This window comes from Peromyscus maniculatus, chromosome 8, assembly GCF_049852395.1.
Source record: "Peromyscus maniculatus bairdii isolate BWxNUB_F1_BW_parent chromosome 8, HU_Pman_BW_mat_3.1, whole genome shotgun sequence".
Taxonomy (NCBI): Eukaryota; Metazoa; Chordata; class Mammalia; order Rodentia; family Cricetidae; genus Peromyscus; species Peromyscus maniculatus.
The window spans coordinates 62,646,508-62,665,320 of NC_134859.1; the positions used below are offsets into that span (position 1 = coordinate 62,646,508).

At 41.0% G+C, this 18,813-nt stretch overlaps 1 protein-coding gene across 1 annotated transcript in view; it reads right to left on the reverse strand.

Annotated features, from left to right (window-relative positions):
- The window catches only part of Cpd (carboxypeptidase D), a 70,387-nt gene that overhangs the window by 24,085 nt on the left and 27,489 nt on the right, over window positions 1–18,813 (reverse strand). The window contains exons 3-10 of the mRNA XM_015996208.3: window positions 16,236–16,378; window positions 14,901–15,070; window positions 13,770–14,119; window positions 13,069–13,260; window positions 10,282–10,449; window positions 7,057–7,166; window positions 1,814–1,919; window positions 1,233–1,375 (exon numbers count right to left, since the gene is read on the reverse strand). Of these exons, the coding sequence (XP_015851694.3) occupies window positions 1,233–1,375; window positions 1,814–1,919; window positions 7,057–7,166; window positions 10,282–10,449; window positions 13,069–13,260; window positions 13,770–14,119; window positions 14,901–15,070; window positions 16,236–16,378 (1,382 nt within the window). The remainder of the gene's footprint in view (window positions 1–1,232; window positions 1,376–1,813; window positions 1,920–7,056; window positions 7,167–10,281; window positions 10,450–13,068; window positions 13,261–13,769; window positions 14,120–14,900; window positions 15,071–16,235; window positions 16,379–18,813) is intronic.

The window sequence follows — 18,813 nt, forward strand, 5'->3', positions numbered from 1 at the left end:
GAATATAGACCAGATATTATGTAATATTAGAGAATTGGTATAATTTTCTTAGGTGAGAAAATAGCATTTAGAGATGCTATACAGGAGAATATTCTTATTTTTAGGAAATAGATGCCTAGGGGCTACACAGATGGCTCAGCAGTTAAAAGCACTGGTTACTCTTCCAGAGGACCTAGGTTCATGTCCCAGCACCCACATGGCAGCTCACAACTGTCTAGTAACTCTAGTTCCAGAGGATCTGATTCTGATGCCCTCTTCTGGCTTCTACAAGCACCATATATATATGCAAATACCCAACATACAAAAGTAAAATAAATGAATGAATAAAAGTAAATAGATGTACAGGTGTTTAAAGGTAAAATACCCTAACATCTCTAATTTCCACTGAAATAGTTAGCCAGAAACATGCATCTGTATAGTTTTTATATAAATAAAGCAAACACAGCAAAATGTACAAAAAATGTTAAACCCAGGTGTGGAGTGGTGTGTGTTTACTGTACCAGTCATATGCCTTCTCTATACATGTCAATAACAACACATAGTGGTTTTAATATTAGTATACAAACTCAGGAAAACTATAGAAATGTGGTAGCATAACATATCAGGTTATTCTAATTCACATATTTCTGAAGACTCTTTACCTGCTGGCCACTGTGCATATTCAAATAAAAGGATCCAAATAAAACTGTTACATACTTGTGCATGTTACACATACACATAATCAATGACAATAAGAAAAACATCCCTCCTATCACCTAACAAATGCTGGTAAGCAGCTAATTCATGTCAGCTTTTTATAAAGACAGGATTAAAAAGTAATCACTAACCATTACAGCAAATAGTACCTTGTTTAATCACTTTTTTCTTCTTCCCCAATTAAACTCATCTACACCCATGAATTTTCTAGGTAAATATACAAAGCAAACTGGAATATAGAAACAGAGCAAATATACTAAAACAAATTAGAACTAGAAAAGGTATATTCTGGGGCTGGAGAGATGGCTCTGTGGTTAAAGAACACTTGCATCTCTTGCAGAGGACTTGGATTTGCTTGCCAGCACCCACACGGCCTCCATGGACACTGCACACATGTGGTACACATACATATATGCAGACACCCATACACATAAGAATGTTTTAAAAACATTCTCTAACTTCACTATAGAAAACCTACATGTACATAAAGCTCTTCTTGGTCTTGGAGGGAATCGTGTTTGTTCTTGAGTAGTTACCTGTTTCATAAACTGAATTAGAGATCTTCGATTTTGCTCCCAGTACTTTGGCAGTTCATTCTCAAACGGGTATTTTACACAACCTAGTTCGATAGTTACTTCAAAGCAATTTGTCTGTAGATAGTTCCAGTCCTGCATACCACCTAAAGACATGGAATTAAAATATATCACTGGGAATACATTTGAAATTGTTTAGACAAGGTGAGAATCATTCCTAGTAAAAAGCCAAATTATCTTGTCCCTGCAGTGACTGAAGAACAGTACTAACTCATGGGAGAGCTCTTTGACGCTGTGTTTTCATTAAGAACTCATTGTACTGCACGGCCTTCCCACTAGCACATGAAAGACCTATAATGGTTTGGAGATAAAAATCTAGATCCTGGTCAGGCTGTAATGCAGTGTGTCTATGCAGAGCTCAAAGAGCACTAAACGCCAAACAGTTGAAAAGGTTATTGCAGTGTCTAAATCATTTGAGCATTTTATAAAAAACAATAATTCTTTTTCAAAATTGAAAAAGATCATTAGCAAACAGCACCATCCAGGGGAACAGAAAACCCAAGCTGTACGGCCTTGATCTCTACCTGGGACGTTATACCAACTAGCTCCGTTTGTTATCCCATGAGGAAAATACTCATTAAGGATACTCTTATCCTTGCAAGGTGTTCCTTGAAACATCTGGGAGTTTTCCTGAAAAAGAAAAAAAATGTTTACTAGTATTTGTTTGCAGCCATATTTAAAAAAAAATGCTGGATGGATACAGTAAAAATTTTAAAAGGTTACCAAGAGGGGTATATAGAAGCTTGAGACTTTTCAATGTATATATAGTATTCTGTCAGCTGAATTTTGACTATGTGAGTTTATTTTTTTTTAATAAAAATCAAAGGCCACTGAAGTGATTCCGTTGGTAAAGACATTTGCTGCACAAGCCTGGAGACCCGAGTTTGACCCCTGGAATCCACATTGACTCCAGAGTTGTCCTCTGACCTCCTCCACACATTGCCATGGCAGGCAACCTCTTTCTCCTGCTGCACAACACACATTCACACACAGTAATAAGGAAAAATAATTAATGAAAATTAAGAGCTTGGTGTGGCAACATCTGTCTACACAAGACAAGCCAGTCGACATTCCTGTACAGAGTGGGGAGACTGGTATTTTTTTCTTATTTTTATTTATTTATTGCCATTTCTGCAGCCATTTTTCTTCTTTTTTTTTTTTTTTTTTTTTTGGTTTTTCGAGACAGGGTTTCTCTGCGTAGCTTTGCGCCTTTCCTGGAGCTCACTTGGTAGCCTAGGCTGGCCTCGAACTCACAGAGATCCACCTGGCTCTGCCTCCCGAGTGCTGGGATTAAAGGCGTGCGCCACCACTGCCCGGCGCCATTTTTCTTCTTTTAGGACAACATTCCTGGAAACAATTTGTGTGTTGGTGTCTTTAGTATGCAGCCTGGCATGTGCCATGAAGTATGTATGCAATCATTTACAGTTCCGTGAGGGCACAAATAAATGCTACGGGATCCAGAGGAGAGAAGAGGGCTTTGACTGGGGAAGAAGTTTCCTGAAGAAATGCAACTCTACAAGATGGCCAAAGCTGCATCTCCCTCCTTGGCAATAGAAAAGAAGGACAAAAAATGGTGACATTTCCTATCACCTTAGAATTAGCCGTTTAACTTTAAAATATATAAACAAGCTCCTAACAGAAACTTACTGTGCCTATTAAAAGCATCTGATCCCACCACACTCATGTAAAAACCATTATTTTAGATCACTGTAATAACTGTACATATGCTTTTTTTAGTGCGGGTCTTACTGTGTAGAACTGACTGTTCTGGAACTCTCTGTGTAGACCCTGGAGATCCTGCTTCCTCCCAAGTGCTGGGATTGAAGGTGTGCAGCCATCACCACACCCAGCCATACTTTGCTTTCTGGTTTTCTACTGAAGGTTGCCACCACGATCCGCTATCCTCCTGACTCCATCAATGTCTATCCATGTCTACCTACTCATCAGATTATACTACAGAGATGTACTGTTCTACTATTGGACCAATATGTAGATTACAAACATTCATAAATGTTAAAGGACACTGTAAAGAAATCTAAATAGATTCCTAGCATTATTCCTGCATCTTCTCAGATCATCTAGTATAAACACACTCTGGACACCACTGTTCTAGGCAGTAACTGCCACCATATCGATTCACTCTCAGAGCTGTTAGGAGCCAGTGAAGGTGGTGTGTGATACCTGAATGGCTCTAGGAAATGTATTCTGACCAAAGATACTTGACAAGGACACCAAAACACTTCAACAGGCAAGTAATAATCTTTCACAGACGGAATGGAAACATTGAATATCCACATGCAAAAGACTGAATCTATAACCCTTCCTTACACCATACCTCCAACTAATTAAAAGAAGATCATAAATCTCAATATAGGAGCTACAACTTAAGAGTGAAAATTGCCGGGCAGTGGTGGCGCACGCCTGTAATCCCAGCACTCGGGAGGCAGAGCCAGGCGGATCTCTGTGAGTTCGAGGCCAGCCTGGGCTACCAAGTGAGCTCCAGGAAAGGCTCAAAGCTACACAGAGAAACCCTGTCTCGAAAAACCAAAAAAAAAAAAAAAAAAGAGTGAAAATTAGGAATAAATCTTTGTGACCTTTGTTTACTAGGTAGACACCAAAAGTATAAATGACAGAAAGATCAGGAAACGGTATGCTATGAGTCCTATTACACCCTCTCCCTCACTCGTTTTTCATAGTTTTCAATTGAAGATGTTGCTTTGCATGCCTAGCACACATCTGGGTCACACTTAATTTCTCTGGGATGCCAACTTACGACTTTCTTCTCCTGATTGCCTTTTGGAGTAAGAGGGTTTTCTGGTTTATATACGTGACAATTCAGTTCCTAATTTTTAGGAATTTCTCTGTGATTATCTCTCTGTTCATTTTTATATTATGAGGTTCTTTTACATGATTTCTAGCTTAATTGTTATCTTTTCTGTCAGTCTAGCAAAGCCCAACACTTGAATGAGGTGGCTTTATTTGTTCACCCTGCTGGGAAGCGTGAAGTTATGAGGCTTTGGGTTTTAGAAGTACTTTTCTTTCTCATACACTTACCTCTTTTTCTTGCTCTTAAACGAACTGCCAGAAGGCACCTTTCTTTCTCCTCCAGAAGCTATGAGTTTCAAGACCCAACCTGTCCTTTTAAAGTGTCTATCTTTTTAGATCATGCTGGAGCCTTCTGTCTGTCTGTTTGTTTGAAAGAGGGTGTCTCTATAGCCCTGGTTGTCCTGGAACTCACTCTGTAGACCAGGCTGGCCTCAAACTAACAGAGATCCACCTACCCCTGCCTCCCTAGGGCTGGGATTAAAGGTGTGCACTGCCACCACCACCTGGCAGTACTGGAGCCTTCACTGGAGCCTTTTGAAATCTGTTCTCAGAATCTCAGTGCTCTCATTTGCCCCATTACTTGTTTAGTATCTTGGACTCCATCCGTTAGCCTGCACTTACTTCACTGTTCTGTACCCCCCCACCCCAATCTCTACAACCTGTCTTCTTCTACAGGTTAATCAGCTCTTCCTCACTGCCTAGCCCTCCTGATGAGGCAAAGTAGGATGGGTGCATGACAGGTCATGCTTATTATTGTTTTACAGTTCTTTATTTGCATGTATAGAAGAGGTGAGAGAACACCCTGTGGAAGTTGGTTCTCCCCTTCCACATGTGGGTCCATCCCAGGAACTGAACTTAGGTCAGCAGATTTCACAGCCAGCACCTTTGCCTGCTGAGCCATCTTTCCACCCCTATTGTTTTAACTCAGTTATTTGCATTTTCAAGATCTTTCATAGTGCAATCGGTAGAATTTTGGTAATTATAAAGTGGGCTTGTACCAAATGAGGAGAAATATTTAGAGGATGACTACTATACAGCCATTACTGTCTTTGGTCACTCAGAAACCTACCAAGACTGTTCATACTGGAGAAATTCGGAAGCATGGAGATGCAATCAGAGGGAGATAGCTTTGCGGGTGTTTACTAAGGTTTATGTAAACTGTATTTTTACTGAAGGTGCTTCCTGGCCAAGAAAAAGGAGGCTGTGAACAAAGACAGAGGACCTTAATGACCACCTTCCCCACTGACGGCGGAAGGTAGACATAGACTCCAGAGACAAAGGCGGATGCAGTGGGGTCAAGAGAAGGAAGAGAGGACAGGTAGGATACAAGTAAATGATGGCTGCGAAGACTGAATCTGGATGGCCTCACACCAGTTTATGCAGTTCTACTTTTGTTCAATGCAAAGTCACCTACTGAGAATAAGTGGAGTCAGAAGAAAGGCTTACAATCACCACAGTGGGAAATGAGTTGGGGGGCCAAGGAGCAAAATGTCAAACATTGCCACCCAGGACTGAGGGCTCAGCTGTGCTTAGTGAGTGAAGGCTGACTGTAGCAGACTGCCACAGCTGTGTGGCTATTCTGGGTTATGTCTGTAACAATGGGATGAGGAGAAAGTTGGTGGTTGTGCTGGTTGTTTTTTGTCAACTCAACATAAATATAGACATATCTGCGAAGAGGAACTCCAGTTGAGACCATGCCTTAGTCAGATTGCCTCTAGGCAAGTTTATAGGGCATTCTGTTGTTGTTGTTAATGACTGAAGTGGGAGTGTCCAGACTGCTGTGGGTAGTGCCACCCTGTAAGCAGGTGGTCCTAGCTGCTCTAAGAAAGCAGACTGAGAAACCCACGAGGAGCAAGCCAGTAAGCACCATTTCCACAGCTTCTGCTTTAGCTCCAACCTCCAGGGTCCTGTTTGGCTTCCCTCAATGGACTGTGACCCAGGATATGCAAGCCAAATAAAGCTTTTCCTCCATAAGTTGCTTTTGGTCATGGGCTTTATCACAGCTACAGAACCAAATGAAGACAGTGATAACTACTGAGGACTAGATATTGGGAAAGCAGGTATGTGAAAAGGATATGCAAGATCCTTAGGAATATCACTGAAAGATATAGCTATAGGGCTAGGCTAGGGAGAAAGATAAACAAAAAAAATTTAATAGTCTAAGGAAATAAAATTAAGGTAAAGAATTGTTGGGGCAGGCAGTGGTGGCACACGCCTTTAATCCTAACACTAGGAAGGCAGAGGCAGGTGGATCTCTGTGAATTTGAAGATAGCCTGGTCTACAAAGTGAGTTCCAAGACAGCCAGGGCTGTTACACAGAGAAACCCTGTCTCAAAACAACAACAACAAAATATATTAAGTCATGGTGAATGAGTGTAGAGTATGATGGGACTATGTGAAAAAATCTGATCAGTTAATTTTGATTTTTGATAGATGGTAAAATATTCATTCTTCTTATTGTATGCATGCCCCCCCCAAGATATGCCACACCCAAATAAAAGGTAACAATTCTTTAAGGTAAAATCAACAGCTGCATTCTTTTATTAGCAACCCTGAATATGAATCTCACAAGGTCCATTTGTAGAGCGGGAAAGAGTATGAAAGTGGGATGATCACAAGTTGTAATCAGAGAGCAGAGTTGCAGTAATAACCTTTATGATCCATAACCAATAAAATCACAATCAGCTATGAGAGTACCTGATCTGAATGTTTTATTTTTTTAATTTATTATTATTAATATTTTGGGTTTTCTCTGTGTAGCCCTGGTTGTCCTGGAACTCGCTCTGTAGATCAGGCTGTCCTGGAACTCACAAAGATCCACCTGCCTCTGCCTCCCAAATGATGCAATTAAAGGTGTGCACCACCACCACCAAACTACAAATGCTTTAATTTAAGGTAGTTTTTACTGAATTAACTTTCCAGCATCCAAACATAAACCTACCTTGGAATAAGAAAGCGCTATTTGCTGAAACACGGCATCATCTGGTGATTTACTGTATATAGCCACTCCTTGTTCATTATCATCAAAAGGATAGTTAACCACCAAAGAACCTACAAGGGAAACAGGAAAAGGCACCATTAACTGTTCTAAAATAAATCAGCAATACAAACAAGCTTTTCACAGTACAGTCAGAACCGGGTGGTGCTGATTGTGACCTTGACAGGATCTGGAACCAATCATCGGCAAGCTTCTTCCACAGTTGTGAACTAGGAACACTTTAAGAATGATCTAGGTTGTGTCCACTGTAGCAGGAAGACCCACCCAAAAGCAGCACCATTCTTTTGGCTATACTGCAGAGGAAGCTGGCTGAGCTCAAGCACTGCCCATTCTCCATTTCCTAAACGAGAAGATGCCTCAAACTTCTGCCGTCAAGACTTCCCCACCAGGATGGACTGAACCCTGGAACTGTGAGCTGAGATAAACCCCTTCTCCCTTAGGTAGAGTTTGTCAGAGTGTTTTATCACAGCAACAGAAAAAGTAAGATAGAAGGGAGATCCATGAAATTTGTCAAGGCCAATTATCTTAATATAAAAAAAAAAGATAAAGATTAGGGATGTAGCTCCATGACAGAGGGCTTGTCTAGCCTGCACAAGGCCTTGGCACCAATCCCCAGGCCTATCAAAAAGAAAAACACAAACAACAGCAAAAAGAAAAACCCCACACTTCCCCTAGTGAAAATCAAAGTGAGCAAGTGGGAAACTAATACCCACGTACAAGTGTAGCTAGAGTTTTCCTGCCTTGCCCACAGTCAGGACAAATCTCTGTCACTCGCCAGTCCCACAACCGCTCAGACCCAACCAAGTAAACACAGAGACTTATATTGCTTACAAACTGTATGGCCGTGGCAGGCTTCTTGCTAACTGTTTTTATAGCTTAAATTAATCCATTTCCATAAATCTGTACCTTGCCACGTGGCTTGTGGCTTACCGGAGTCTTCACATGATGCTTGTCATGGCGGCGGCTGGCAGTGTCTCCTTCTGCCTTCCTGTTCTTTCTTTTCTCCTCTCTGTTAGTCCCGCCTATACTTCCTGCCTAGCCACTGGCCAATCAGTGTTTTGTTTATTGACCAATCAGAGCAACAGATTTGACATACAGACCATCCCACAGCATACAAGAATCAAAAGGCTCTCTTAACTAAATAGGTCTTAAAGAACTTGCAATTAAAAACTATCACATGGTGAAATTAAGCGGGCCCAAAGTCTACCCAGCTCAATGAACTTCTAGAATGGCTAGAACAGCCATTCTGAAGCTGTGGAGCTTCACACTGGATTTTAGTGAATGTGTAAAGTGCTTTGATGATATTTTAGATCATAAAAACTGAGTAAATTTTGATACTTTTTCAGTAACTCATTTTAAAGGTCATGGAATTTTAAAATAAGAACAGACCCTTAAGGTCCAACTAAGTCATCCCTTATTTTGGACATGGAATCTAAAACAGGTTAAGTAACTTATGTTATGGATAGCAGGGCCAGCCTGATCCACACAGAAAAATTCTTAAACTTTCTTATAGTCTAATTATTCCACTGGAGTTGCACCATCTGACTCAAGGTAAAGACAGTGATGCTTTCAAGCACAAAAAAGCTGTTGACACCCCTCATGCTTTCCACTGGAGGGAAGTAGTAAAGGTGGGTCTAGGGAAAAGCTTTGAGCTACATGTGTCAAAGGACTGATCCTTTAGTTTCCAGCTTGTCATACTGTTCTCATGTGTCCACTTATTATTATGCTTTCTACTGCATCAGCATGCATGTGTAGAAGTCAGAAAGCAATTTGCTGGAGTAGGCTCTCACCTTCCACTGTGTAGCTTCAGGGGATAGAACCTGGCATGTGCCCATATCTGCTGGGCCATCTCTCTGGCCTGATACCTCACTCTTAGTCACATAACTCTAGCTGGACATTGTGATGTTTTGTTTTGTTTTGAGACAAGTTCTCATGTATCCCAGGCTGCCTTGAACTAGCTATGAAGCTGAGAAGGATCTTGAATTCCTCCTCCTGCTTCTTTTTCCTGAGTGCTGCGATTATAGGCATATGCCACCATGCCAGGTTTATGGGGGTGCTGTTCATGGATTCCAGGGCTTCATGATGTTAGGCAGGTACTCTACCAACTCAGATACAGACCTATGGTATTTTTCCTAATAATGACCTTTTCTGTTCAACTGACTCACTCCTGATGAATCATATTGACATATATAGTCCCAAACCCTCAATGAGAATGAAGTCATTATGCTGCAGTTAAGTAGCTATAGCATATGTGTATATATACATACAGAGAGAGAGACGGACAGCCAGACAGACAGAGTGCACAGTGGAAGACAGGAGAACATCAAAACCTATACTCACATAAGAGAGTTTATGAGACTTCAGGAGCGAGCAAGACTGAACATTTGGATCTGCTGGTGCTTGGTTTTTATGATGACAAAGTGCATGGCGCCTAGTTAACAGGATAACGAATGAACATGAAGCCCCTGAAGAACTATTGGAGAAAGGGGAGCAGGTGACAGGAGAAAAAGAAGAGCAAGAAAGGGGAAGGAAGGATGGGGGGAGGGGAAGAAGAAGGAGAGGGAGGGGAGACGGCTCAGTGGGAGAAAAGCACTTGTGGGCAAATCCACAACCTGAATTAGATCCTCAATCCAGTGGAAGGAGAGAACTTACTTCTGAAAGGTGTCCTCTGACCTCCACACACATGCCATAGCATGCATGCACGCACGCGCACACACACACACACACACACACACACACACACACACACACACACACACACACCATACATACACAATAATAAACAGCATGAAATGAAAAATGAGAGAAAGATGAGGAGAAGCTGAGCTTGCTGTTTGCCTGTAATCCCAGCACCATGGAGGCAGAGGCAGAAGGAGGTTGGCTGTGTGAGGCCAACACAGTCTGCACAGTGAGCCCCAGGCCTGCCTGGGTACTTGGTGAGGACCTGTCTAAAACAACAACCACCACAAAGGAAAGAAAGAAAGCGTGTGTGGGGAAGGAACAACCAGCTCACTGACCTACAGAGCAAGGAGGAAGGTTTTAACTGTTCTCTGTCACAGAAGCAGTAGAGGATACTCACTTGAAGCTAGCCTAGGACTAGATAGAATTTCAGCAGAATTTTCAAATGCTCTCAACAAGAGCTACTTAGTCCATACGGAGCTGCCATACCTCCATGCAGATTGGCCGACAGCACAAATGGATAGGCCTTCACCCAGCTCATCACCGCGATGGTCTCTGGCTGAGTGGGATCTGTGATTGGAACAAACTGGTCTGGGAAATTTCGATTTAGGTCAAAGTTGTTGCTGTTGTTTCTGCCAACTACACTTATTGAGTCTCCTGCAGGACAAAGGATTAAAATTTAAGACATGTTTTATTACATGTTAATGCCACACACACAACTTCAGCCATCTTAAATGTAAGCACATCAGGCCCATTGCTACCAAACCCACTGTGAGCAAAATGTATCTTTTTTTTTACATTGTATATTTTTTTTTAAAAAAAAATCTCTTTTCTAGATCTCTAAAGCAAAGAGGTAAAATCATTACTCTTTAGCATCTGTCCTCTGCTCATCCTTTGAAAGGAAAAAAAAATCCAAATTACACAAATGATACTAAAGCATTGCTCAAGTGTTAATAATAAACACACAATAGCATAAGCAACCCCTTGAGTTGGTGGGACTTCATCACAAAAAACCAGACCAACAAAAAGAAAACTGAGGATGCTGACATTAAAGTGGTCACAAGAAGGTACCATCAGTAGAGAGCATTGTATCGGGATATTTCACCCGATAAAGGAAAAAGGTTCCACTCAAGCTTAGCTGTGGAGATTCTTACATGAGCAGGAGCCCCGTTGCTGTCATTATAACGAGAGACCTGAGGTGAGGAGGAGCTAACTGAGGGACCTATGGGTACTGTGCTCTCCCTTTCAGAAGACTGGAGGTGTGCGTGTGTGGATCTGTGATGCCGGCAACTGAGGAGCAAGAACCTCAGAATGCTAAGATCACCCGGAGCCTGTCTGTGTGAGAGCCATGTCAGCGCGGTGGGAGCTACCCTCCTGTCTGCACATCCACACTGCGGGGCCTGCTCCATCCACAGGAGACGCTGCTAGGAGCAGCTGTGGAGAGTAAAGCATCATGCCCAAACAGGTGGCTGGCCACCCTCAGGTTGGCTATGGAGAGACTACAGAGAAAGAATAGCTCTGCAAAGCTGTCCTTTTATACAAAAGCTTTCCTCCCTGACACCCCACTTTGTGCCTAGGAAAGCCATTCCCTTACATAGAAGGGATTGGGGTCTGACACCTGGCCAGAGATGATCACAGATAGGTGTCACCTGGAAGACTTTATCTGCCTGACAAAACAACCCTTGCTGGCTGTGAACATTCTCTCCTCAACCTTCCACAGCCCATAACCACCTCCCACCCAACCAGACCCAAAGCCCCTGGCTTAGGTGTAAACATCAACTGCTTAGTTCTCCCTTGAGACTTAGATGAATCTTATGTTTCTCTATATAAATACATTTAAACTTTTCCTGTTAAGCTACCCTCTATCAAGTCATTCTAGATGAAAATTATCAAACTTTTAAGGGAAAAATATTTAAAAGTTCCCTATGGAGTCCTGGGTGGGAAAAGATGGATTCTTACTCTTCTGGGGTTCTGCAGAAGGCGGCCTGAGTAAGCCTGTCCTCCAGATCGCTCAGCACTGCCTCAGGAGAGATGGGCCTGCCTAGGGAGGCAGGCAAAGGAAAAGCACTCACTTAGCAGGCATGGAACATGGATGAGTATGGGAGCTGCTGGTTTGAAATATTATCTCGTTTGATTTTCCAAGGATAAAGTAAGGTTACAAATATAATAATTTAATAAGAACAGTTAAAAATGAAACAATTTAGAAAAGTCTTCCTTTTTTTTTTTTTTTAAATAAATGATGGTTCATCTTGCTTGTCAACTTGACTGGATTGAGACACGAGACTAGCAAAGCGCACTGTGGGGTGTGCCCTCAAGGATGTTTTACATACATGGGACAGTATGATGAACAGGGCTGGCCCTGAATGTGTGTGGACCGTCCACTAGGCTGGGGGACCCAGAAAGAACAAAACCTATGAAGGAGGAAGCCAGCTAGCAGCTGCCAGCTCCGTTCTTCCTGAGCAGGTGCATTCACTTCTGCTGCTGGCACCCATGGATCTGACTTTGGCTTCAAGACTTTCAACAGCAACTCGCATCAGGGACTCCAGGCAGCTGCCAGGGCTTCAGCCGTGGACTGAATCATTGGTGACTTGGTTTAAGGCTTCCACCTTCTTGTTCTGAACAGCTACCAAGTTCTCTGGTTCTCCAATGCACACGATTATTGTTGAACTACCCAGCTTCTAATCATATAAGTCAATCTGACTAAGCCCTTTTTATGGTTTTACACACACACACACACACACACACACACACACACACTCACTCATCTCTATCAGTTCTGTTCCTCTAGAGAACCTTGATGAAGACAAATAATCACTACAGAAATGCAAAATCAAACAAAGACCCCACATCTTGGTGAAGGGCTGGAATGAATACCTGTTAGGACCCCGGACACCCACATTAAAAAGCTAGGTACTCAATGTGCATCTGCAACTCCAACGCTAGGGGGCGGAGTTAGGCAGATCCCTGGAGCTCACTGACTAGCAAGTTGATCTGAATCAGATTCCAGGTTCTCGAAAATAAGGAGTGGAGCAATTGAATAAGAACCCAACATCGACCTCTACCTTCCACACACATACTAGTGTACATATACCACACACACATTCTATACATATGTTTCATCACATAATGAAAAGTCTGCCCTATTTTCTAAGTACATAAAAGCTAAAACCACTCACAAATCATAAAAACAAAAAACTTCAATGTCTTCTCTATTTCAGAATAACCATGCTATACAACAGTCAACAGATGAGGCTTTAATAGTCAGCTCTGTTTTACCTTCCTGGGACTTTTCATACCCATCAGGATTCATGGACGGCATAAGGTGAATTCTAGTGCTGCGAACCAAATCTGTTACTTCAGGGTCTGTTCCAAAGTTCTTGCAAAGGTATTCGATGAGGTTTAATAGCAGTTCTCTTCCAACCACTTCGTTTCCATGCATATTTCCAATATACTTAAATTCTGGTTCCCCTGAAAACAAATAATTACATGGAAAAGCCTGTTTTTTCCTCTTCAGTTAACATGAAGTCTGTTTTTTCCCTAATATATATAAAAACCATAAGCTAAAATATTAAGTAAATATGTATAGTCAACATCAAGAAAAATCTACATAAGCATATTGTAGCTTCCTTACCAGAATATATGTCCGAGCAGATTATATATATATATATATATATATATATATAGAGAGAGAGAGAGAGAGAGAGAGAGAGGGGTCTTTCTAATATGCATACATGTATATCCACATGCCAAACTGAACTCAGCTGAATGAATCCAATCTATGAACACACTAATATCATGCAAATATAGATTACTAAATGGATTTTCTCTTCTGGGAACAGAATGGCTCTGTTATTTTTGACCATGTGTTCTTAATTGAAGTTACACACTATACAGATGACATTTCTGAACAAAGCACAGTGATACAACACTAGCTTTGAGAGGAACTACTGAAATCATGTGTAAGGCCAGCCAATTACCTGGTTCATGGACACCTGGGTTATCAGATATCTCCATCACATACAGTTCTCTTGACTCCACTGATTTTCCCAGTGAGTAAAGACGAGTGATATTAGGATATTCGTTGGCAAATCTTCTCAAGAAGATTTCCATATCAGGGAAATGGTGGTGGTGAAAGTCTTTAGGCTGAATTGGCTGATGAGAGGATGATGTTCCAGAAGGAATATTAGGGACAGCCACTGTGCCAGGAGTTGCTACACCCTCAGTTGAGTCAGGCATTACTGAAGTCACAGTTGGTCGAAGGGAAAAATCCATTTCTGTGGCTGGTCCTTCTTTCACCATTATATTATTAATAGTCAATGGCATATACCTTTAAAAAATTAGAAATGGAGGTGGCATGGAGTTAAGACACACAATGTTTTAGCATTATGAAAACACAGTGACCTTTTTTCATACTCCTGCACTTAATGATCTATCAAAACTCAAAAACTAAACTAAGACAACTGCATAATTTAGCCATCTTAGAATGTTATTTCCCAGAAAATACTGTTAAGTCTTTAAGAGTTATTTCTCTCACAAAGCTTCCCGGGCATCAAACACTAGAATGTGTGTCAAAAAAAGCTGCTGTGATATTCAAAGGGACAGACAAGCTATTGCCCCATGTACTGCTGCCACGGTGTTCAGAGGCAGGTGCTAGGCATCTCGGCACAGCCTTGCCAGACTAGCATTCCCACTTCCTTCCATTACAAAAGCTCAGAATTAAAGATTAGTAATAAAATCCCCATGACGTGAGCATGCAGTAAGGTTTGCCCAGGTGAAAACCACTGCTTTAATGTATCAGAAAGCTGTGAGGACAGGCCTTCAAGCTCTATCTACAGAGCCCGGGCTGCTTCTCTCAGATTCAATTAGCAGAATCTCTCGTAAAGCTTTTACAATTGTTCTGCCGCCGACTGTTACAATTATGCTCCACACTGTTGGACTATGTGAAAAACACTCTGTGATTGTACTTTCTCATTATTAAAGAACCAAAAAGTCAGAGAACAAGGAAAAACAGAAGCCACACTTGATGAGTAGCATTTAGATAATCCCTCTGTCTTACATCTAAAGAGAGGCTTGGCATTATAATTAAGAGTCTAGTTTAAAACTTTTACCCAGTTGAAACTGCTGTAAGATTGTAAATTCCAGGAATGAGTAATCTATGGAAATCACCAAATCTTCCAGTTGTGATATTATGATTAATACCAGCCACTGAGATGGTTGCATTCTCTAACCCAGCTCCTGTTACTGAATCTTTAACAAATCCTTTAATTCCAATGTGGACCTAAAAGACAAAAATCAAAACTCAGAGGCAATCGGTTTGGTGCTAGAGTTTCTAAACAGTAAGACTATTATACTAGTTTCCAATTTTTCTTTTTCTTTTTGGGACAGTCTTATTACGTAGCTCTGGCTTGCCTGGAACTCTTTATAGAGACCAGGCTGGCCTCAAACTCACAGAGATCCACCTTCATCTGCCTCTGGAGTGTTGGGATTAAAGGTGTGCACTACCATGTCCAGGAGCCAAAGTATTTTTTAAACCCTTGAGGTTGAAATGAAATATAAACCAAGTACTCAAGTAAAAATTCTTTTTATTTTAAAGAATTTGTTTGTGTGTGTGTGTGTGTGTGTGTGTGTGTGTGTGTGTGTGACCTGCATGTATGTATGTGCACCATGTGTGTTCCTGGTGCCCCACAGAGGCCAGAAAAGCATATTGGATCCTCTGGAACTTGAATTAACTGGAATTACAGTTGGTTGTGAGCTACCATCTGAGTGCTGGGAACTAAACCCAGATCTTCTGCAAGAACAGCCATTGCTCTTAACCACTGAGCCATCTCTCCAGCCCCATCACTAAGTTCTTAAATTTAAATTATAAAAATCTCCATAGTCCTGAAGTGCTTTTGAAATTCCCTCTCTTTGAAGACAAGCTTCTAATTTTCTCTCCAAACTATAATATGGCATAGTCAATAGTTAGATAAACTTTTCTGATAATTACATTAAACTGATGTCCACAGTTCATATAGTGGTAAACGGTCTCTAGCAAATATGAACAAATGGCACTGTCAAGGTGACAGTACGAATTTGCAGGATTTTGTTGGTGCCAGGAGTTGAATGTAGGGCTTCATTCATGCCAAACACTCCTTCTACTACTGAGCTGTATCACAAACCCCCAGTACAAATTTGGCCAATTATTTCCATTTGTAAAAGTGTTCTAAGACTGCCAAAGGAAGCTTCCATGTAGCACAGAGCCAGGGTTGGACACAGGGATAGAAAAGGTGGATTTTGATGTACTCTAATAGATCATAAACTAATAATTTCTAGGGATAATCTACAATCTTAAAACACATAAGATAAAGAACACCCTATTTGGATTGTTATTCATGTGCATTCAAATTTCTCTCTTATTTAACCCATTATTTCTAAATCCCAACCTTCTAGGCAGCAATTTTTACCTTTTCAATCAATGTGATCAAAGACTCACGATTATTCTCCCATTCTTGTCGAAGCTGAGAAGCAGGTGGATACTTGCAACAAGACAATTCTAATGTGATCTCAAAACAGTTGGCCCACACATAATTGTAATCTTGCATACCACCTGTAATGTGAATGGAAAACAAGTTTATTTGCAAAAGGAAAGGAATTCCACCCTCCAAAGACTGAAGAAATTAAATCATCTAGTTTTTTTCCTTTGTAAACATTTTTGTTTACATTAAATTGTTTGAAATTGAAAGAAGGCTCTTCAATTACATAAACTAAGAAGGAAGGTTTATATACACTGGGAAGGAATTCCTTCCATATATATATATACATATATATACATATATATATACACATATGAGAAATACATTTAACTAGCATGATGAGTAGCTATGAAAAGTATGATTAAATCAGTTAGTAACAACAACTGTTTCAGTTGCTTACAATGTCAGACCAGTTCTGTTTTGTAGTCACAGTATTTCTAGCAGTTGTATAAGGGAGGTATTACTATTTTTCCCATTTTACATATGTGAGAGATCAGGCACAAAGATGTTAATATTTAAAATAGAAGGACACAGTGAAGAAAGAGGTCACATTATCCTAAAGCTATGAAGGACATTCCCTGCTAACATGTCATTAAGCATCTACTATTCTAGCTGTATTCCCTTTATCAAGAAGGTGGCAAGAGAAAAAGGCTCCATTTAGGGTGGTACGGGTCCATAAATCAGGGAAAATGAACTCTTTAAAAAGTGTTTAATGGGAGGCAGAACTGGAAGGAGAAGAAGCACCACAGTCAACTGCCTTCCCCCCTTCACACCTACACAAGCCCACACACTCCTGCACAAGCGATTCACCTTATCGTGCCTGCCACTTGCTTTTCTCACATCTTGTTTTAGGAGGATGAATAAAGAGTGGCGAAGGAGGGTGGCATAACTTCTCTATAAGCTCACCTTGCTCTAAAATGTGGGTAGGCAAATACACACAGAACCAGGAGCCTCCCACCCTTTTTTGCATGTGAAACAGGCCCTGACTTTAGTCATTTCCATTATCCCTCAGAAGGATACCCCAAAGCTCAAATTTGCTGAGTCAATACCTAGAACTCATCAAAATTGTCCTAGGTACCTGTCCCAGGCAAAGAAGGCATCCTCTTTCAACTGTCCCTAGAGATCTTGGCTCTACCCCCTGACAACACAAAACACAAATGTGCATTCTGAGGGTTATCTTTCTCTAACTCTTGGTACATTTTAGACCTGGGTTGGATACCAGATACCCTGCGTATCAGATATTTATTTACATTATGACTCATAGCCATAACAAAATTACAGTCATGAAGTAGCAAAGAAATAATTTTATGGTTGGGGTCACTACAACATGAGGAACTGCATTAAAGGGCCATGGCAGTAGGATGGTTGAGAAACACTTAGATTATAAAACTCATAATAAAAGAAACTGAGCAAAGAACTTTAAATAGAATCAGAGTTTTGTATCTCCAACAAAAACCATTTAGAAGAAGAAATACAAAGAAGGAAACTGGACATATGCATGTAGCTAGAGTTTTCCTGCCTTGCCCACAGTCAGGACAAATCTTTGTCACCCTCCAGTCCCACAGCTGCTCAGACCCAACCAAGTAAACACAGAGACTTATATTGCTTACAAACTGTATGGCCGTGGCAGGCTTCTTGCTAACTGTTTTTATAGCTTAAATTAATCCATTTCCATAAATCTATACCTTGCCACATGGCTTGTGGCTTACCGGCATCTTCACATGCTGCTTGTCATGGCGGAGGCTGGCAGTGACCCCTTCTGCCTTCCTGTTCTTTCTTTTCTCCTCTCTGTTAGTCCCGCCTATACTTCCTGCCTAGCCACTGGCCAATCAGTGTTTTATTTATTGACCAATCAGAGCAATTTGACATACAGACCATCCCACAGCATATGCAATCTGTTCTCAGGACACATAAAGGAAGCTATCAATATACTCATGCCCATCCATGTTAATCAAATGCTTGTAAACAAGGATGAGTTTTTAAAATTAATTTTAAGGCTAGCATACAAAGCGTAGAGTTTCACATTTATTTTATTTTTAAATTATTTTGAGGTACTGTGAGATGAACCTGGGACCTACATAAATATACAAGTACACCATTGCTCAATTAGATCCCCAGCAGGGGCCAAGTCTTTGTTTATAATCTAGAGGTGACAACTACAGCCATAAAAAAGAAATATAAGCATGATTACACAGGTCACATGATGGCTACACAACAATGTGAATATACCTAATGCCAATAAGCTGCACACCTAAAATTATTGAAATGTGCTGTGGAATACTCCCTTAGTACAGTGTAAAGATTTGTCACTCAAATTGGCTTAATAAAAAGCTGATTGGCCAGTAGCCAGGCAAAAAGTATAGGTGGGACAGCCAAACTGAGAATGCTGGGAGAAAGAAGGGCAGAGTCAGAGGAGTCGCCAGCAGATGTAGAGAAGCAAGATGGGCATGCTATACTGAGAAAGGTACCAAGCCACATGACAGCATAAATAAGAAATATGAGTTAACTT